This window comes from Rhamphochromis sp. 'chilingali', assembly GCF_963969265.1.
Source record: "Rhamphochromis sp. 'chilingali' genome assembly, chromosome: 10".
In the NCBI taxonomy this organism is placed as follows: Eukaryota; Metazoa; Chordata; class Actinopteri; order Cichliformes; family Cichlidae; genus Rhamphochromis; species Rhamphochromis sp. 'chilingali'.
This window is the reverse complement of record NC_137937.1, coordinates 29,588,071-29,610,982: the sequence shown is the minus strand read 5'-3', so window position 1 is coordinate 29,610,982 and position 22,912 is coordinate 29,588,071. Positions and strand designations below refer to the sequence as shown.

Below are 22,912 nucleotides of genomic sequence, written 5' to 3'. Positions count from 1 at the left end.
GTCTTTACCATAAGGAGTATATTAGGAGAAAAAAAAAACTCCACTCCATCTGCTAATGTGATGCTGAAGGTGCTGCCTTTAAGATTAAAATTCTGATTTGTGGTAAAGACGTCAGGGCTTTTTTAAGTGTCGGGGGCTAATTGCTTCTACCGCAATTGCAGCTCAAGAATGTCAAACTTTATTAATCACCTGTTAAGAAATAATTGCTGGGCTGAGTTTGATAGAAAGATCAAATAGACCTGAAAGGAATAGTGGTCTAGCTCAGTGATTCCCAAAAACATAATCATATAGATATACAATATATTGGCAAACGGCACAGCAGTTCCATGAAATGACTCACAATGACAAGAACATACTTGTGTGATCTTTATTTAATTTTATTATCACAAGAGTAGATTGCACAACATCCCGCACACACACCTGAGGTAATTCTAGCTCATCCAACCCATGAGTCGTACTATCAGACTGCATTAAATCTACTTTACTTAAATAACAAAAGTGTGAATTTATTTAATCTTCAAGTTAAAAGTTATGGATAAGAAGTTCAATTATTACCTGAAAACTATTAATATATACTGAAATATCAATTAATAGATATTAGTAAACAGGTTTTTCTCTAAAACAGCAATCTGTTACAAAGTTACTAAATCAAATCTGATTATTGAATTTTCTTTTTCATCTTTGCTCTTTGATATACTATTGTACTGTTTAAAGCTGAACCAACTACTGCTGCTTAGTTTTTCTTGACATGCAGCTGTCTTGTGTTTGCACATCTTCCAGACCTACATCACAGATATTCACAGAGATCTGTTGCTGTTGGCTGCATGCAGGGTGTGCCTGGTGCCAAAGGCCTCTCCTTGGTGTAAAGCGGTTTCCTTAATTTATGCTGGGTCAGAAACAGAGGTCATACTTTTGAGATGAGAAAAAAAAGCCTTCTATGGTCACACGCTAGCTTTTCAGCTGCCAGAAAGTGTGATCAAACAGTTCCCAATTAGAACCATATAATTTGGTAACATTATGATATTAAAGCTGGCAGCTTGGTTTTCCCAAGCAAAACTAACTTCATGAGCGGCTGACCATAATTTTGGGTTCTGTTGCATTTATGCAGAGGGGTTATGGTGCAGTAGGAGATTGTGTGTGTGTGTGTGTGTGTGTGTGTGTGTGTGTGTGTGTGTGTGTGTGTGTGTGTGTGTGTGTGTGTGTGTGTGTGTGTGTGGCAGGGTTGATAGGAGTTGCTCCAGAGACAGAGAAGTATTCTGGAGAAGAAAACGGTTGGTAAGCATTCAAATATGCATTCGTTTGGCCCAGAAACAACATGTCTTGAGGATGAAAGGGCAGAGAGTAGGTAGGAACATGAGTGCGGGGGAGGCTTTCTGGTTTTTGATTGTCACTTTTAAGGGTGGGAGGGGCTGGAGTACAGGAAAAAAAAAAAAACCTTTGACATGCATCATACAGACTAACTTTACAACTGCTCTCAGTTGTCATAGCGACAAGGAAAAATAAACATAAAAGCAAGTATGACAACTTGTTACTGTTGAAAAAAAAAAAGCCAGATGGGATGAGAAGTCTCAGCATAAATTGTGGTTTAGCATTTTGGGAAATACATTTTCTTTCTAGCTTTTCGATAAGAACATTGATACCACAATTATAGAAATATTACATTAGCCTAGCTTCTGCTTAGCACACAGGTTGGAAACATATTGTCCAAAGACAGCAAAATGTGCCTAGTAGCACTGTATGAACTCGTCTCTCTTTCAAAGAGCAGCATTTTCAAAACTTGTTTCGTTTACCATATAGACTGTATATAAAAGATGTACATAGCCACCTCGGGTTTTTCAGGACACTATTTCTATGGGGACCCTCAGCTACCTTGATCCATGTCATCAGTAAACACTTTTCTGACGAGTTATGGTCATTTTGCAAATTATGGCTCTCATTAGTTTCCATGTAATAAAGTATGACTTTAGAGCTTGTGATTAACAATTCTTCATGTATGAGCATGCAGCATCCCTCTGTGTCACATCTACTCTGCACTTGTGACATTTGGGTTCAAGAAGCAGATGCCCATCTTTTATATACAGTGTGAGCTCCCTACTTTGTCACAGACTCGGTGTTGAAGTGTTGCTCTAGTCTTGTGGACAGACTTGAGTGTGTATGTGTGTGAACATAGGAGCCTATGAAGTTTGATTTTGCCATGTCTTTGCAGCAGTGAAAGCAGCTGCAGCCAGCTCAGCTATGAATACATCACAGTTTGTTAAGCAGTGCCAAGTCTGAGCATCACATTGTTGGCTAAATGTGATTTTTTTTTTTCTCCAATAATTAATTTGAGAATTTTATCATTTTTGAAACATGATAATCAAAAAATACTTCAGGACCCTTAACATAAAAAATAAGTATTAAAACAGTACTGTATAATATACTGTATAACAAGACTATTTGTAAGGTTTTCATAGAATCACTTTATTACCTAGGGAAAGAGCAGCAGTGGGACCTTTAAGTATGTGAATCAATACCTTAAAATGCATGCATGGCATGAGAAAGAAAAGTTTGCTCAGTTCAGTGAAGCATTGTGACCCTTCATGGCCAGGTCGTCAGTGAAGCATACAGGAAGGATCCAAGAGGGAGCGAGGATTCACAGGCAAGCTGAGAGTCAACAGCCGAGCTGCATCCCCAGAGATTTCTGGCTGTCTCGCTCTGTCTGTTGACACTCTTCTACTCCATTGACTTTTTCATTAACCCCTTATCAAAATGTTTTTCTCTCCCACACTCCACCGGCATTAGGCCCCTTCCCTTTCACCCCCCACGAGATCCTGGTTCAGCTGTTCCCCCTTGTGGTCAGATTTGATAGGAGGGTGCCTTTACACACACTTTTTTTTCTTATCTTCTGATTTCTTTGTTGTATTTTTGTCTCCTATCTCACCTTGGAGAGATGAAAACAAATACTAAAAATTCATAACTGCCATGCCATGGCCAAGACAGTGTTTGCACAGAACACACAGGACCCTTTTCATGCATTTACACTTAGAAAATGGATATACAAAAAACATACATTTAAACAATCAGTGTGCATGAAGTGTGAAATTAAACTCTACACAAGAAATATAGCCAGTGAACATATTTTATTTGGTGCCGAAAGCCTAAATCGGCCAAAATAACTTATGGCTTCTCTCACATTTAATTACCTTCAACTTGTGGAGCAGCCAAATGAAATGTTTTCTTTGGCCTGTATTCAGAATTTGCCCACCTCTTCTGCAAGTATGAGACCATCCTTCACTCTAACTTAGTGCATGCTTTATTTCCAACTTAAATTAAAAATTTTTGTATGACTTAAGCAATTTCCCCCCCCAAATAAAGCAAAGGAACAGTTACAGTCATTACCGGAAGAAGGGCAAATGCTAAACCTGTTAAGTACTTCATAAACACTAAATCTAAGTGAACAAATAAATGCAACGGTTAATGAAAGTATTTTTAGATTATTGTACATAATGTTTGTTGCCATTTTTTCTACAATTTCAATCCTTTGGGATTGATACAAAGCACATACTTTTTAGACCTGTCTTCATTTGTCTGTTCCAGCTGTGTAAGTAAAACACACAGATATGGCACCCACTAGTGGCCGGAATAATAATGATCCCCAAACTCAAGTTGGGTGCAATACAGATTGTGCAGTAAACACAATCAACATGCAGTGAAAGTGCAGAAGCGACATTTATTTGTTTAATCCTCTCTGCATGTATTATCACACTGGTTATAGGTAACTGGAAGCGTTTCCCAGTGTTTAAATAAAACTTCCTCACTCATCCGTTAGTCTAACAGCACAGACAGGCACAGTAAATGGTCCCAAAGCTCAGTAAGCGTGTAATAAATAGCATCAGGTGTGTACCTGCCCGCACACTGCTGATTCCCGTCTTAAAGTATGATGCACGAGTGGAGGATGGTGATAAGGATCCGGTTTTTACACATGGATATATTCCCTTTACAATCTCCGCACTTCCACCCCACCAGCATCATCATCAGCCATCTCATTTCAGCTTTGAAATTTAGATTCTTGTTGACTTGTAACTTGGTGCTGGATTATTTTTTTTTTTTTTTTTTACTTTTCTGAACTCAAACTTGTCTAATTTGTACATTTTCTGGGTGACTGTTGGGCAAACAACAATCTGCTTCTACAATACAAAAAAAAAAACAAACCCACAGGGTACAACTGTCGAGGATAGATGATTTAATTATCAAAATTGTAACTAAAGTACAATTCCCTGAAGAAATAACGAGTGATACACACTGACAGTTGAGGTACAAGTCATTTCATGGTTGATCTGATATCCTCGTGTTGGTGTTGTTCCCAGATCATCATACTAAATGTTGTTCCAGGATCAACATTGCAAGTGACCAATCAGAATGTTGTGACGTCATACTTTTGCGACTTCGGGAAAAAGCGACGTAAAACAAAAAACTGTTCTAAAGCTGCGTGAAACCGCCTCTGTCCGCCGATCAACGGACCCTGACCCTAACCCTAACCGTAACCCTTTAATAAACAGTAAGCAGAATTGATATTGTCCTTGCAACATTGGAATTTCATAAATGCACGAATGGCTTGGCGAGCAAAAAAAATAACGTCACAACAATGTGATTGGTCACTTGCAATGTTGAACCTGGAACAACATTTTCATGATGATCTGGGAACAACACCAACACGAGGATATCAGATCATCCTCATTTCATACTCTTCTTTTCATTACATTTGGAAAATGTTCTCTGGTTTATTCATAGCAGTGGTCTGAAAACCTTTCAAAGACATCCCCACATTACATTCCCACCAGCTGGATTTTGTCTAAGAACAATGAATAGGGAAAATTATACTAACGATGTGATTTGACAACTAAAAACAGTGATATAAAATAGCAAAAGGAAGATACCAGAAAAATCATTTAAGAAGAGCAAAGACAAAACATTGAAGGCAGTTTTATTCCCTATCAAAAACATATTTCAACCTTTTACCCCCATGTTACTCAAGGAACTGTTTTTTGATTTCTTAGAATTCCTCTTCGGCGTTCCGACACCTGGAGGTCTTGAGCTGTTTGAGGCGCTTGATGCACTCCTCCACACTGTGCTCGCCGTGGACTTTGTTGTCTCGGGTGCGTACGTTCACTGTGTTGCTCGTCTTCTCCTTCTCTCCCACCACTTTCCAAACAGGGAAACATGCAAAGACAAAAAGGGAGAGAAGGAAAATCAATATCTAGATGGTCAGTGAGAAAGCGATAAGGACAGGAATAACAGACAAGACTGAAACAAATGTGTGTTGCCACTGACCCAGGATGAAGTTATACTGCGCCAACTGTGCATTTCTGATCTTTTTGTTCAGGGTGCAGCTGGGGTCGAGATCCACGTCAGTCATGAGGCCGCTCCTGTGGAATTCCTGCTTGATCTGCCACATTAATGAGAGAAACAACCAACACTTAAAACAGTCCAGGAACGTTTTGGAAATTAATTCATTTGCTTACAAGAAAAAGTCTGTAGATGTTACACATTTTAGTCTGAACAGAATAAAGATCATATTACAGAAACCATTACAATCACAGTGGACTGTGGGGCTGTTCTCTTTTCCCATTACAATATTGGGAATATAGACCACCTTTACAAATATGTTCAGCACCAACGATATCCAACCAGAATGTCCCCAACACATGTTAAAAGCTAAGCAAACATTAATACAAACCGAGTTTTATTTTCATAGCTCTGACAGTCAGTTTTATTAGGTGTGATAACATTGTGCTCGCCATGATTAGGCCAATGTCAAATAATTAAATTGTAATCAAAACAAAAAACGTTCAGAAGAAAAATCCATTAGTATTTATGAACTAACATCCTAATTAAGTAGCAGAGCATTGCTTTAATTTTAAATAAAACATTGTGTGACAGCTTCACGAAAACCTGCATGACTTGGTTCAGAAATATTAAAAAATTATACACTTAAAAGCTGAGGCAACAAAGCAGGCTGAATTTCGGCAAAGCATGCAGTAGTTTAATAGAGACGAAACTAATGATCCTTAAATACTGCAGTACTGAATGACTCCAGTCTGTGATAACATAACAAAATATGTATAAAGTTAAATTAAAGTGCTCAACAGCCTGAGGGTGCTGTTTGTAATGTCCTTTAAATGTAAATACGGAAGCAGCCAAGGTCAGTTCTTACTTTCTCAGCATACTCTTCACAGGTTGGTCCCACGGGTACAACCATCACTTGACGAGGAGAGAGCCACAGAGGCCTGAAACAGAGGAGGACATATTTGCATTTAGCTGATTATTAAAAAACAGGCCAGAAACCTGCCCGTCTGCCAGAAACCCATGTAAAAAAAATGTCACCCGCCCACCCCCCACTGAGCTGTCATGCTTCCATTTCTAGCCCATTAATCAAGAAATCATGGGAACAGTCTGAAAGAACAGCAATAAACCAAAAATGTCAAAAATCAAGAATGGTGCTACTTCACAAATCAACCTTTTTAAACTGATTGTTTACAAACCATTTGCCCCCGTAGTTTTCAGTGAGAATAGCGATCATCCTCTCTACTGATCCCAGGATTGCTCTGTGGATGATCACAGGTCTCTTCTTGTCGTCACCATCGTGGCTACAAAGGTTGTTGGAAAGGAAAAAAAAAAAAAAATAACAGAGTGAAAATTTCCCCTCAGCAAACACAACCATTTATACAGGACAAAACTCAGACTTATGTCTGTTTTAAGTGAGGGACTTACAAAAAGCAATCAATAGAAAATGATGGAGGGCCAATTAACAAACAGGTGAGGACAGCATATGCTATTTAATGACTAGAGTGTCTTTTATCTAATTCTCAATTTTATATTGTGATGTCACCTTATTCACCTCCCCCCAGACAGAAATAAAACATCTAAATTAATTTTCATGCAGCCACTGTCCTTTTGTGAAAGATGGCACTCAGTGCACGACATGATGTGTAAAACTCAAACTCCAACTGCCAGCTTCTACTAATACTTTCAATTATGCTTTACAGGTTAATTATTTACCAAGGTGAATTTTCAAGGCAACAGATCATTTAATTAGCTACTGACAAACATCACCTAATGTAATTTAAACAGTTTATGAAGTGATGCAACAACAGTGAAGAAATGACCAATTAAAGACAGTTTGAAAAGACAACAATATGACCTGAATCGTGAGATGTATAATAATAGGTGAGACTTGCATAACTGGTAAAATTTCCCTAAAATGCCATTAATGGAAAAGAGTATGCATTACTGTATACGTGAGTATGATCATATTGTACACATGAACTATGGTAATAAGTGAAAATCACATTTATAGGTCACAGACTGACATTTTCCAGTCGCATGAAGCTCTGAATTTTCTGTCACTTCTGATCTCATCACCTGTGACAGCTGTAATTCTTGTCTGTTCCTTCCTGCTATACAGACAATGACAGAAGCCGTTTGAGGTGTTCTCAGACTGAGGCAAAGTGAAAGTACTACTATTTTGTTATTGCTAGAAATATCATTTATTATTGTTACAAAAAGACTGGGGGGTGGGGGGGGGGAGCTCTGCTTCTAGACTTTATACATTTTAAGCACTATAAAGAGAAACAGATAATTGCTATGGTGGTGCTCCTTTTTGTTGGTCTTGCACTTATAAGCTTTATTACTGGGTATTGTCATAAAGCTGTAATGAAGACAGATAATTTTGTAATGTTTTTTTGGCAGACAAGTTAACTGTCTCCAAGTCAGGGGGTTTATTTACATATTAAGAATATTACTCATCGCTATTTGGTTACTGGATTTCCTGCTTTCTCACTGACACTTTAGCTTATCCCATGGGCCATAAATTTAATTACCCAACATATAAAACTTGTCGTTACCTGACAAACGTGAGGTTGAAGCGGATCGGGAGCTGGAAATCGAGCTGAATAGTAGCGCACTGATGGTATCGACCAATGGCATCCTTGATCTGAATGTCAATCTGCAGACAAAAGACTTGTGATCAAAAGCGACCCTTCTGCAGTTCCACAGTTTAGCTACATCATTAGTGCAGCGCACAGCTCACCTTGGGTCCGTAGAAAGCTCCGTCACCTGGGTTTAGAACCCATTTCTCTCCGAATTCATTCAAGCTATTCTCCAGTTGCTGTAAATACAAACAATAACTGCTTCATTACCATGTCAGTTTCTGACAAACGTGCAGGTAAACAGAGGTGTTAAGCAAGGCTCCTCCTTTAGACCTGACCTTTTCTTCATCTGGAACTAATCACTGAACTGAGAAATGCTAACGTCTCAATAATATTTTATGGTTGCTTGTGGGAAGTAACGAGCTGAGGGAAATATGCAGCAGTTTCTTCCAAGCACGATGCCAAGTTCCCCAGTCACTTTTGTGTGTATAATTTTCCACCTTTGTGTGGGACACATTAATCATTAAAAGTCAGTGCTGCATTTAAAGAGTGCTTTCTTCAGGTGACAGGTTAAGTAAGACAGCTGTTCAACTTGCAAGCTGATATTTTTTATGGCTTTTATTTCTATTCTAAGAACTGTGACTAACTGTTAATTAGAAAAAGATAGCAGCAGCCCATAATTAACATGTGCAGTCAGTAAGATACAGTACATTTAATTTTTATACTGTAGCATTTGAATTATATTTGTAGTGTGCTACTTATCAGCAAACTACATAGTCTTTAAAACTTTAATAGTAACTGTAACCAATCAATTTATTGATAATGAAATAGCCTAAAAATAACTTCCATCAGTAATGCTTTTCTCCCAGCAGACAAAAGATATGCTTGAAAATTAAATTAAAAACGGAAGGACTGAGAACTGAATGATGACACCAGTGACTGTAAAAAGGGAGCAGAAAGGAAAAGGAACTCTTTCAGGTTTCTACAATACCCATAAATTGAAAAACAGAAGGGCAGACAGAGCCAGTAATAAAGAGTAAGTATGCTTTTCTCTTCTTCTACCCTGCTATTATGTTCTATCTATTCAAGAATGAGTGTAGCTACAGTTCATGGTAATTTATCAGTGCCTGAGAACAAAAATGTAAACCATATTTTCTAGTGGCTCATGGGTTTAAAACATTTGAACATTTTCCGTTATAAAAAAAACAGAGGATGTATCTTGAACCTCCACCAAGAAGACTGCACTAGATTATAATGACAAACCCGCCACCACAAAAAACAAAATCATGATTAAAAAAAAAAAAAAAAAAAAAAAAAAAAATCAATGAAGTGGTGACAACAAGGTACAAAATGTATCAGCTTATTCTGCCAGATGAAAGTTTCCAACAGAGTAAAAAAAAAAACAAACAAAAAACCACTTAGAGGAAAACATAATTGAACATCTTTGTGACATGAATCGAGTGTGGCAATGTGCAGATGAAATAGTTATCCGACTGCTGAAATAAAATACCTCTGCAATCAGATAAAGAGAAGAGTAAAGGCCGTGTGAAAGTTAATTCAACACATGCTTTACATCAGTCAAACTTTTTCAACCATTCAAAGGCAGCCAGCACAGGCTTGCCAGACAAATAAACACTTTATGTCCTTCATGGACTAGTGCTGTGGGAACAACAATGCAGTATATATGTGGCATTTAGTAACCATCATTTAACAGTGGCTCTACAGATTCATCTCCTACAATTCAAGTTGTCCCAGCAGAGATGCTTGATGTCATTCATGAAAAGCTGCAACGCTGTTACCCACAACACCGAGCAATAAAGCCTAATTATGACTCAGTCCAACTCACTTCTATTATTTGTTTATGCTTGTTTAAAAGACAAGCTGAGCAAATTAGAGCCGAACTACAGATGTAAAATACAGAACTTGTGAACTTGATTTGGCAGCAAAAGCAGACAGTTAAAGCAACAATACGTGGACGGTTTCAAAGCGTAAAAAACCCTTCTTCAGACATGATTGCAAGTCCACAAAAAAAACTCATTAAAATATAAATGTACTTAGGGTCTGCAAGTCTCACTTCTCCATTCGCTGTCAGTGGAGTGGCGCTAGAATTTACATCTTAACAATGTCTCACATCAGAATCTTAATGTTCCAGTGAGACACTGACTGAGCGTTTTCTTATTTTCTACATGTAGTGAAGCTAGAGGCCTTTTGAATACCTTCTCTGCTTGGTCCCAGACCTCTGGGTCTCCCAGGAACTTCTCTGGTCTCGTGGAAAGGTTGAGTTTAAAAGTGAAGCCAAAGACATCATAAACAGTCCGCAGGAAGTCCAGGCATCCCTTGATCTCGGACTCAATCTGAGGTCAGTGATAAAAGAAAGAAAACAAAAAAGCAATAGTGTTTGCATCATCCATCTGGACATGGCTACAAATGTAATTTCTGCTGCTGATTTCATGTTTGTTTGTGTTAGGATAGCTAGAGAAGGAAACCTAATTATTTTGTTTGATAAGATGCTCAACTTTTGGTTTATTTAAAAACAACAACAACAACAACAACAACAACAACAACAACAAAAAAAACAAAAACTAACAACCACAAAGATTTCATCATAATTGAAAAAAATAAATAAATAAATAACGAGTGAGTGCTTTGAAGGTGAAGGAAAATACACGATAAGAATAACTGAAAGGAAAATGATTGCTTTCTTTTCTATGTAAACCATGTGCTGAAGTCACTGATTATCAATTTAATGCAACATAAGAGCATATCTCCTGCAGTCTGTTTTGCATGATTCTAAATACTGGGGGGGAAAAAAACAACCCAAAACAACAACAAAAACAAAACCACACCACCACAAACAGCAACAAAAAACAAACAAACAAAAACGACTACAAGCAGTGCTTTCCAGCTGCTGCAATGAAAGAGAAAAATTAAAAATGAAATAATTTGTGCACAAGTGCAATCAAAATAATTAAACATCCAATCCAGTGCCTTCACGGAGAAAATTAATCAGTGTGATCACGGCTGCTGTAATAAGACTTATGAACCGAAAAATTAAGAAACTTTTTTGGTCTTTCCAAATATTGTTTGTTTGCACCAGTTACAACTGTGCCGTTCTTTGGAAATGTATTAAAAATTAAAACGTTTTTTAGAAAGTATTTCAGTAATAAATGTGACTTAAAATATTACACTGGTATGAATGGTATCCTTTTCTAAAGAGTAATGAATTTAGTATTTCAGTCAAATAACACTGAACATGGTCATGCTTTAAAGGAGGAAACAAAAGTTGATATAGCAGAGTCAGGGGTATTGTCTTTTTTGTTAAAAGAAACCCAACTGCTGACAGTTCAGGAGGGGTGTATGCGACACTCAGATTTATTTTACTTTTCTTCAGTCTCAACTGAAGGCTTCGCACTCAACCAGTAACAATTGCCTTTAAAGTGAACCGATCATCCATGCGTAAATATCCATTATATTGAAGTAGGATGCAAAGCTGCTCTACTAATCGGAAATTAGCATCCTACGTATCCTTTAAATAATTTTTTGGCCCCACATACCTAGTGGGAAACGCCAAGACTGTAAACAGATTTTTAAGTGTAAAACAATTCTTACTGGTCTCATCGGGCTCATATAAAGCCAAAATGTGTGTTGTACACATTTCAATGCACATCTCACCTGGTCCATGGAGCAGAAGATGTGAGCATCGTCCTGCTGGAAGCGGCGGACACGGGTGAGGCCAGTCAGAGCTCCTGACAGCTCGTTCCTGTGCAGGACACCAAAGTCGGCCATGCGAAAAGGCAGCTCTCTCCAGGAGCGAGGCCGGTGATCAAACATCAAACTGGTGCCAAACAAACATATGTATAAAATACACAAAGATGCAACTGCCAACTTATACCTAGAGTAATCACAATACCTAAAAAATGCTCTGCTGTGAAAACCTGAGTGTAATATTTGATTTAACTGATATTCAACACTTTGAAGATCAATTTTGATTACAGTGTGATTTTCAGAGAGGTCATCTTTGTGGACAACCAAAAGTCTGAACGAGTGGAAAGAGATAAAAGATGTGAATACAAATAACTGCAGTCTGCTTCTTTGCACTGCAATGCAGCAGCAAGTGTCCTCGGCCAACAACTGAAAACACAGCAAACATTGAGCTGAACTGGCTGACAAGCATTTTCTTTTGTGACAGCAGTCCGAGTTTATTTAATGGTAATGGACATGTATGTATGTATATATATGTATATATTGTACTATTCTTAGTTAGCGTATTGTCTGTCTTGTCTTAATGTTGGTTTAAAATGGAGCACTGTAACAAAAAATAATTTCCCCCAGGGATCAATAAAGTATTCTGATTCTGATTCTGATGTAATACACAGCTCTTCCTTCAACAAGCAGTTACTTCTGATTACAAGTATTAAAAAAATAAATATTTCACACTACAGGCAACACTTGCTACACTGTGCATTAAAAGGAGTGTTTTTCTTTCCCTCATTCTTTTGTAGTTGCCCTTTAAAACTGAAACTATACCTGACAACAACTCTGATTGTGAGGAAACAGAAGTCTCACCAGTGTCCAGGGCAGTTCATGGGCTTGAGAGCGAAGATCTCCTTTTCCACCTCGAAGGAGAACATGTTCTCGCTGTAGTGCTGCCAATGCCCAGATGTCTGCCAGAGTTTGCTGTTGTAGACATTGGGAGTCACAACCTCCTGGAAGCCCCTCTTCCTGTACTCACTCTGGCAATGAATGTGACAATGTTTTCTCACAAAGTCTTCCAAAAAGCTCAGCTTCACAATTCTGTGTATCCATCACCTCTACAAACAACTGGCTGAAGTGGTTTCTGTCAACACCTGGAGACTCTCTAATAAGGGACGTATGCATAAATAAAATGGTAAACAACTCTGCAAGCAAACATGTTTATACTGCTGCATATTTGCATTCTCCTGTTTGTTCATATATTACGAAGAGTTTGGGGAAAAAACTGAAATATAAGGGTATTCACTTTTGTATTGCTTTAATTCACCATGAGCTGATTGGTTTGTTCGAATCAGAAAGACAGATGATATTATAAAATAATCTGTCATTTCTTTTAAATCCTGATATCTGCTGATATGTTTTCGGTGTTTTGTTGTTTGTGAAAGCAGAATGCAGAACCATTTTTTGTTTTTTGAACAAAACAAATCTCATTACTCCAAATCTGCTCAGTCAGAAATCTATTTAAGTGAAATTGCCTTGAATGTGTTTTCTATTATGACTGCACTGACTGGAAACCCAGGAAAATAAATGCTTTGAAAAAGATTGACTTTTATGTGTCTGTATAATAGAACAGGTGTAAATAAAGCTTTCCTTTAATGCTGTCAGTGTTTCAATATATTTTGTTGTTGGATAATAATAATAAGCTTTTCTGAGATTCACAAGTGAATTTGTGTGTCAGAAGGTAAACATCACATTGAGCAATGCTTTTCTATTACCTGGCCAAAACAATATTTTATTAAATAAGCATAAATTGGATGTGTCAAGCTTCCATTTACAGCATTACTGTTGTGGAAAGAAAACATGAATTATTTTCCTATTCATCTGGCCTTTGCTTAAGACACTGATTTAATGCTGTATTATCAAAACATTACCAATCCCTTTTTAGTTCTCTGTATTAAAGTATATGACACATGGCTTAAATTGGAGCGTTTTTTTCTTGTGTGCATTATAAAGCCATTTTCATCATCGCAGAACTTCTTCTTCTTCCTCCTGCAAATGTAAACTTTCTCCCTAATAACCTCTCTTTTTTCTACATCTCCAAGCTCAGTGTTAGATCACAGTAATTATCAGTGGGTCTGACAACTCAGCCTTACTCTGATGAACTCAATCAGGGTGTTGTAGATGAAGGCTCCCTTAGGCAGGAAAAAGCAGCTCCCTGGACTCAGGTCATGGAAGAAGAACAGGTCCTGCTCCTGAATGTAAAAAGAAAATAGGGTTTGTTAGAGACAGAAAATTAAAAAGAGCCATCAAACAAGTGGTTTCAATTTGAAGACACCTCGTGACATATTTAAGCTTTAAATAGGGTTTGTCTAGGTATGTGCCCTTTTCCACGCCTTCATCACACTGAAAATATGGCTGCAACACCCTACACTCTGAGCTGACGACTATGGGTTTTCTTTCAATAACCAGCAAACTAAAATCTGCTTCATGGATATTTTTCCATCATGCTATATTAATGTCAGTATGTGACAATCAGTTTATGAGCTTACCAAACAATTCACTAAATAAAACTTATTTACACATGCTATTAACCGATTTAAAGATCATACATGTTTTCACACTGTTCAAAAACTAGTTTGAGTACTTTACTCTGTACATTTCAAATTTTCTTCTTGCAATACCAAGAGACTGCGAACAGTGAAACCTGTAAGAGACCATTTTCCTAACTCACAGCTCATTTACATTTCAATTCTTACCCGGCCTAGTTTGCGGTGATCTCTGTTCTTGGCCTCCTCCTGAAACTTTTCCCAGTCTTTAAGCATTTTGGGGTCAGGAAAGGAGATTCCATAGATCCTCTGGAGGGTTTCCATGTCCGCCTTTCCCTCCCAGTATGTGGATGAATTCTAGCACACAAAAGGGAGTACGTAAGCTTTTTCATCATTCTTTTGGGTCCATCAAATCCCTTGGGGATAAAACAAAGGGTAACTCTGCTCTAAAAATAGGGACAAATGTGCTTACAGCCAGACATTCAGGACACAGACTCCAGTATTTTAAATCTCTCTTATATCCACATATATTGTTAACTGCAAGTTTGTTCAATAAATTTCCACAGCTGATAGCAAAAAGTCTAACCTTGTGTATCTTGAGTGCCTTGATTTTTCCAGTGTGTCTCACATGAGGTCCCCGGCATAAATCAATTAAGGGACCACATCTGAAATGGAAAATATTGTAGCTTTAGTTCACTTAGTCACCTGTTTTGTTCTATATTTAAAATAAATACTGACTAGGAGAACCAGCTGTGTTTTGAATGTAGCGCCGAAATGTCGACCCAGTCTGTGACAGAAAGAACTAAACACAGCATCTTTAACCAATTAAGTAGTGCAGTTGCAAATCAATATCTCTTTCAAATTTAAATAAATAATATATATATACACACACATATCATAGTCACATTACGGTATTTTTTAAAAATTGTTTTGGATGATAGTTAAAGTCTGAGGCACCTGAAATAAAGTGCATCTGTTTTTTTATTTGATTTGCTTGAGATTAACAAACAAACAAACAAAAAAAGAATATATCACCAGGATACTATTACATTCACTGACCCACCTGTAGACTGTGGTAGTGGGAGTGGTGACTTTCTCATTCAGAATGCGGCACTTAAACGTGTTGTACTAGAAAAAAACAAAAGATTATGTTTAAAAAAAAAAAAATCATCAAATCAATTGAATTTTTGTTCCATATTCGTGTGCTGTTGTTTAAAGATACCTTGAACATTTCCAAGAGAGTTTCCTTCTTTATCTCGAGCCTCTCAAACGGCTGCTTCTCCTTGATGATTTTCTTGCACAAACTCTCCAGACAGGGGAAGTCATTGCTCGATACACCCCTGTCCAAAACATCAAGAAATCACACCAAGAACTGCACACTGAACACTTTCTCACTTAAAACCCCACATTAATATGCAAACTGCCTCCACTGCTAAATTTAGTCTGCCATGCTTTCCAAAGGGCAGCATGGATGTGACCAGATATTTAACCATGAGAACAGACTTTTGTCCAACAGAATAATTCTTAAGTCTTCGTAATACAGATAACCTCATCCAAGGATGGGCAACTACTTTAAAGTCCTCGGCTTTAGGGCTTACGCAATGTCAAAATATCCTTGTAAAAAAGAAAACAGTCTCCAAGAATTCCATTAGCATAAAATGGCTTCATTAAGGAGGTTGTAGAATTAATTAGACAGCACTGCTCAAGCTTTCCTGCAGCCTAAAGCAGAGAGACGTGGATCCAAAAAGGTCAAGTTAAGAAGTTGTTTATGAGGAAAACTTGTTGAAATTTCTGAAGGTGTCTCAATCCCCCTTTCAAAGCTTCCCTTAAGTTGTTTCTCGTTGTTTAATTTGAATAGACTTGTTATTCCAACAGAAATATGTAGAAAGATGTTTTTCAGTCCCCACACATAGCCCCAGCTAGACAGCATTAGTGTAGTTACAATCTGTCTGTTTTGTGTTTGCTTCTGGTCTGAAGACAGTAAACCAGATTGACAGCTGCTAAGCCCTGAGGTACAGACCAAAAATATCACTGGATGCAGACTAACACCACTAATTAGACAGAAACTCTGAACTTAGAGCATACGAAACTCACTCATTGTTTTCTAGGAACATGTCATAGTAGAAGCCATTCTCGATAGGGGGACCGTAGCAGAGGCAGCCCCCATACACCCTTTCCATTGCTTCACCCATGATATGAGCACTGGAGTGCCAGTAAACCTAATGAAAATACAGAAGTTTTGGCAAATTTAGAAAACAGGAGTATTCAAACCCTTTGTGTTACTAAGACTTTTAAGGGGAAATATCAAGGTTGTGACACTGAACAGATTCCTTGTTAATGACAAAGAGCAGAGAAAAAGCTGACAATACAAAAGAATGAAGCCAGTATTATAAAACCAGTTTAAAAACAAGGAACTAGTGACACTGCTTATCAAATTCACACCAGGAACACCAGTCATTGAATTCTGAGGAACTGCACAAAGGAGACCCAAAAGAAAATGCACATTATAAATTAATACACTGAGAACTGAGGCTTTAACTGCATGCTTTGAAAACAAAACACCTGTGTAAAAAGAAAAAAAGAAGATTTTGCAAGTATATAAATATGGCTTTTACAAAGCAAAAGGTAACTGAAGCTTTGATGTTTAGCGAGCATGACGCTGTGTATCCAGAAGATGTTGAGCATCAATTTCCAAAACTATGCTTCTAAACAATGTAGTACAAGCAGGGAGAGAAAAGAAAAATCTGACTTACAGCTTGAGCTTCCTCGTCATCAAACTTGAGCAACTGAAGGCTGCAGTCTTCTTCTAAAGGTCTGTCCAGGTCCCATACACTATCGTTTACTTTGGCAATCACCGTGTTGTCAGCAAGGCCTTGACTGAACACAAGACACAAATAGTCTACATCACAATAATGTACAGACACAGAAATAAAATGGCAAATGCTTATTTATGTAGCACAACACAATTTGCCTTTTATTTTCTCACACTCAGACATGTGGAGAGGGAGTTTGGGAATAGCTCTGCCATATCCTTGTGATTAGCAGAATTTCTGTTCTACCTTATTGAGAAATGGCCAACAAGAGAACAAAGACATCACATATTTTATCATTATATGAGTAAATGCCTGGACAAATATGATGAAATGCAAACTTTTATATTAAATGACATATGTTACGACTGTGGCCGTAACTGTGTGGGGATTTGAGTGTCTAGGTGCTCCTCCGGGTATGTTACGATTTGGCGTTGGTAATGTGTTGTTTTTGCGTGACTGTTATGTGTTTCCTACTTTACTTTGAAAGTCTGTGTCATCTTAGTGTGTTCAGTTTACGTTTCCTTGTCTCGTCAGTTCTAATTTGCCCCGGCTGTGTTTCCCTCCTGTGGTCCATTCCCTGATTGCTCCTTCTATGTATTTAAGCCCTGTGTTTCTGTATGTCATGGTCGCGATCTTCCCCCCCGTTGTAAATAGTTTGACGTTTTGTGTTTTGATGTAAATAAATTCGTTTTGAGACACTTTTTGGGATTTTGGTGGAGAGCCTTAGTGTTTTTCTTCGTAGTTTTATTTTCCTTATCTTTGTTTTTCTACGTTGCACCCCGGTTGCCTAGGCCGGGGTGTAACATATGGGGGCTCGTCCAATCACTGTGGGGTCCGAGGACCACTTCAGCCTTCGTCTGTCTTCGCTGGAGGGTCCGTGGGACCGCTCCAGCCTTCATCCGCCTTCGCTGGAGTGTCCGAGGGACCGCTCCAGCCTTCGTCAGCTTCGTTTGTCTTCGCTGGAGGATCCGAGGGACCGCTCCAGCCTTCTGCAGCTGGTGGGCTGCTCGTTTGTCTTCGCTGGAGGATCCGAGGGACCGCTCCAGCCTTCGTTTGTCTTCGCTGGAGGATCCGAGGGACCGCTCCAGCCTTCGTTTGTCTTCGCTGGAGGGTCCGAGGGACCGCCTCAGCCTTCGTCGTCTGCTGGAGGGTCAGGGGGACCGCTCCAGCCTCCATCAGTTTCATCTGCCTCCGCTGGAGGGTCCGTGGGACCGCTCCAGCCTTCATCCGTCTTCGCTGGGGGGTCCGAGGGGCCGCCTCAGCCTTCGTCGTCTGCTGGAGGGTCCGTGGGACCGCTCCAGCCTTCATCCACCTTCGCTGGAGGATCCGAGGGACCGCCCCAGCCTTCGTCGTCTGCTGGAGGGTCCGTGGGACCGCTCCAGCCTTCATCCGTCTTCGCTGGAGTGTCCGAGGGCCCGCTCCGGTTTTCAGTTTCCACTGGAGGACCCGTCCAGTCGTCAGCGTCGCCTGCGGGACGGTGGCCGGTGCCGTATGGGCTGGACATGGAACTTTTCATTTTTTTCGTTGGGGTTGTATGTTTTAAATGTTTGTTTTTTTTGGGTGGGGGGTATGTTAGGTCTATGCTGGGTCACGTGTGCTGCCTGTGCAGGTGTTTACCGGTCACAACCCACTGGTGTTCCTTTCCCGAATGTGCAACTCCAATCAAAGACTTATGCGCTGGTCCTTGTTGTTGCAAGATTTTAACTTGGAGATCAGCTACAAGAAAGGGAAGGTTAACGTATTGGCTGACACCCTGTCTAGAGCACTGTCTCCTTGAATTAAACATTTTGGGGTTAATGTTAATTCTTGGGTAAGGGGGTGTTACGACTGTGGCCGTAACTGTGTGGGGATTTGAGTGTCTAGGTGCTCCTCCGGGTATGTTACGATTTGGCGTTGGTAATGTGTTGTTTTTGCGTGACTGTTATGTGTTTCCTACTTTACTTTGAAAGTCTGTGTCATCTTAGTGTGTTCAGTTTACGTTTCCTTGTCTCGTCAGTTCTAATTTGCCCCGGCTGTGTTTCCCTCCTGTGGTCCATTCCCTGATTGCTCCTTCTATGTATTTAAGCCCTGTGTTTCTGTATGTCATGGTCGCGATCTTCCCCCCCGTTGTAAATAGTTTGACGTTTTGTGTTTTGATGTAAATAAATTCGTTTTGAGACACTTTTTGGGATTTTGGTGGAGAGCCTTAGTGTTTTTCTTCGTAGTTTTATTTTCCTTATCTTTGTTTTTCTACGTTGCACCCCGGTTGCCTAGGCCGGGGTGTAACACATAGCACAAAAAGTACTGGGCCACCTACACAAAACTACAGAAGCTGCCATGAAAACCCAAGCTAGGAAGCTCCTGGTGATGATGTTAATTCCAGAGGAAGCTTTGGGCTCTGCAGTTACTGAATCAACAGTGTGTTGTTAACCTTTATGCACCTCAGCACTCTGTGACCCCAGTCTGTAACTTTACGTGCTCTGCCACTTAATGACACAGTTGATAGTCGAATATCTCAGAGGGAAGAAATTTCCTATTGCAACAGTATCACACTCAAATTTAATGAGCTAACTCTAACATTTGTTTCCTCCCACAAATCTTTGTAAAGGCAGAGTGAAAACACATGAATGCAACAATTAAGAAGCATGCCTCAATATTTTTTGTAGAGTGTAGTTAATGATCTAGTTAATATGTACACGTTTGTAGTATTATGAAAAGTAGGACTAAAACACTTAAGTTTCATTATATGTGGATTTCATTGGGTGGTTTCACTATGACTAGTAATGAGAAGTGTACTGCCAGTAAATCCTGATATTTACCCACCCTACACAGAACCTAAATATTTTGTTTTACATTGAGAATTGATCATTCCAAATGTAATTATATCGGCCTTACAATGTGTGTTTTTACTGACAGGGATATACACTGCGTGCTAATAATGCCATTAACAGTCCAGTGCAATTTAAAGAAAACAAATACTTAAATTACTTTTTAAGTCTTGGGGCTGAGACATTTGTCATCTATAAAAAGATTATGAAATGGGAAAAAACAAAAAAAAAAAAAAAAAAAAAAAAAACCCAAACACATGGATAGCCTCCCCCCCCAATGATTGTTATGTAGCTGCCAAAATTTATGTTCATGTGTACCCCTTTTTACAATCACTTTACATTGGATGGTACTAAGGGATAACATTCCAAGCAAAACCAAACCAAGTTTTGCTTTTTTACCCCATTATTTTCTTGTCTTCAGCAGACAGTCAAAAGTTGACAAGTGTGATTTCCAGCTGCTTCCAATTTTGCCTTTAGAGTTGTGAAGCAATTAGAAACTAAAAATGATTACAGGAAATACAAAAAGGGGGTCATCTTTGAAAAAGTACATTCTGTAGCACTGACCTGATGCCACAGGCCACCTTGTACGGTGTGGTCTTCCAGGACTCCGCCTCAACAACCTTTCCATCAGGCAGAGTAACCTTGATAGGTTTGCTATCCTTTGCAGCTCTTTCTGCCATCAGAGCATCATGCTCTGCTTTCAGCTTTGTGTACAAAGTAAGACGTTCCTCAATGTATTGAGGCTGTGGTGACAGCTGAAAAAAGTAAAATAAAAGAGAGTAGATAAGCAAGCCTTTCATTGTCATTTCTTCTGTCTACTCATTGCAGTTTTAATTGTATTTATTTTTTATGTAACAATCATTGGGTCAAATTTTTTTTAGGGAATCTGTGTTTTGAATAATGTCATTACAAAAAAAACAGCAACAACAAAAACAAAAACACTATCTTGAAGCCAATGGGTGGTTGCTTTGAGATGACACAGATCTACACAAGTACATGATTCATGTTCTTGAAAAACAAGATCTAATAATAGCAGAACAACATGACAATATATTTCCTGACAATATAATAACTCACCTCAGCCCTGCCTCCAGAGTCTTCAGCAGCATTTTTACCCTTCTTCTTTCCTCCATCTTTACCACTTCCAGTTCCTTCCTGTACACATATCACACCATGTAATTATTTAACTTTTATAAAAAAGAAACTAGGTGAAAAACATGTTTGAAGGGTCTCATGGACAAAGTTTCCATGGAAATGTAAAATGTACACTCCTACCAACTGATCATTTAATAATAGTAACGAATGCAGATAATATTGGGCAAATTAAAAATGTATACATATCGGTTATTTTAAATACATCTTTCTTGTTGCTACTTTAGCATATTCAGTAAGATCAAAACATAACAAAACCTTGCACAAAATGCTGTGTTACAACTACTTAAAGCACTTGGGTGTGCCGATTTAGAAGGAGAACCCAAGCTAGTCATTCAATACCTTAAGCTGGTCTGACGTGTGTGAGCCTACCAACATAGAAAGAAATATTAAACTGTCGCAATTCTGAATATAGTCCGGCTTGAGCCTTAGTGTACGTGTACTGATTTGCTACATTAGCCAAACCAACTTAGCCAAATAGACATAACTGTTGTTGCCGTGGTAAAGTTCATAACAAAAACATGAAATAATGAACACTTTCGCTAGTTCCCTTAAGATGAACAATTTTCAGTAAAGCCAACACAAAAATCCCCATGAAAGCCAGCTAGCCGAAAAGTTCTTACTGAGTGGCTAAATGACAGCATGGTCCTAACGATAGGCTAGGCTAACTGCAAACCGCTTTACATGACTTAAAACACAGACTGAAGTCTCACCTTTTTGCCTTCGTCCACTTGTAATTCGCTCATTTTATCCACGACAGTCTTCTCAGCCATAAGGAGTTTAAAGCTATCCTACTTTAAACCGAGAGATAAAGTCTGAGGTATATCTACTGCAAGCGGTGCAAGGTGCCGGGGAAGGATTGATGACGTTGCCCGGATATTCTGATGCAAGCTTGCAGGCGGTGCTCTTGGGCGGTGCTTCCTGTCAGAGGAGGGTGATGTAACACGTCGTATTTCTTTCAAAGTTTGTGTCCATTAATTAAAAAGTCTAATGCCAAACCTCATTTTATGTATTTCAATAAGGAAATTCAATCACATATCACGATATCAAGCTAGATTTTTATTTATTTATTTATTTATATTTAATGATTTTCGATTTCAGTTGTTCTCCTGAACACTTGGTCAGTGCACCTTGTATGAAGCACGGGATGTAGAAGCATCGCAAACACAAACACACACACACACACACACACACACACACACACGAAGACACGTTGTGATGAGGCCACTATGATCTGTCCTTTTTCGCATTTTATTAACGACTTACTGTAACCTTCACGCTACCAGAATAGTCTATTGCATCAGCAGATTCTGACGCAACATTGCGCACTAGGTCTGTATGTAGATCTAAACAGGTAATATAAAAACACATAGATCGATTTGTAGATATAATGGGTATGATTGAGACTGCTCTTTTGCTCTTGTATGTCTTATTTATTCAACAACATAAAGTCGATGGTTTTTTATAAGATGACATCATTTGCACTTCCCCAAACTGTTTTTCTAAAGTAAAGTACTTAAACAAAATGTCTGGCTCAAGGCATTTACATTAAGCTAATTGTATACATAAATCTGAAGTACTTTCCAAAGAATAGAATTTTTGAACATAAAAAAAAAAACACATTGTGATGAGACACTATTGTCACTTCGACTCTAGGAGTGATTGGTAAACTTTTTCACATGATCTTTCATATTTCTGTAGTTGAAATTCATCTTAGGTTTTCAAGTGTGTGATGCACCACACGCACACATTCCACTTATGGATTTACTGCAATTTCCATTTCCTTTAATTGTGTTTCAAGGATTTTAGAGTACCGGAATAAATGTGTATTGTTGCATCAGAATATCCGAGAAATGATGACTTTTCTCACTTACTCTGATGCAACATTGTAGGCAGAGACATAATGGGTTCTGCTCTTCTGCACTTTTAGCTTTTGTATTCAATACAATAAAAAGAAAATTTCAAGACAGGATAGTGATGTCATTTGTCCTTCT

At 38.6% G+C, this 22,912-nt stretch overlaps 1 protein-coding gene across 1 annotated transcript; it reads right to left on the bottom strand.

Moving 5' to 3' along the window:
• Positions 1-4,207: 4,207 nt before the first annotated feature.
• Positions 4,208-21,797, bottom strand: tars1 (threonyl-tRNA synthetase 1). The gene is made up of 19 exons (XM_080894870.1): positions 21,632-21,797; positions 20,844-20,921; positions 20,331-20,521; positions 16,900-17,023; positions 16,241-16,365; positions 15,369-15,486; positions 15,210-15,274; positions 14,733-14,811; positions 14,357-14,503; positions 13,754-13,852; positions 12,474-12,640; positions 11,580-11,742; positions 10,124-10,261; positions 8,069-8,146; positions 7,884-7,984; positions 6,522-6,626; positions 6,194-6,266; positions 5,311-5,425; positions 4,208-5,181 (listed from the first exon to the last, which is right to left on the bottom strand). The coding sequence occupies exons 1-19, from the start codon at positions 21,689-21,691 to the stop codon at positions 5,033-5,035; spliced, it is 2,175 nt and encodes a 724-aa protein (XP_080750996.1). The 5' UTR covers positions 21,692-21,797; the 3' UTR covers positions 4,208-5,032.
• Between the last annotated feature and the right edge of the window lie 1,115 nt (positions 21,798-22,912).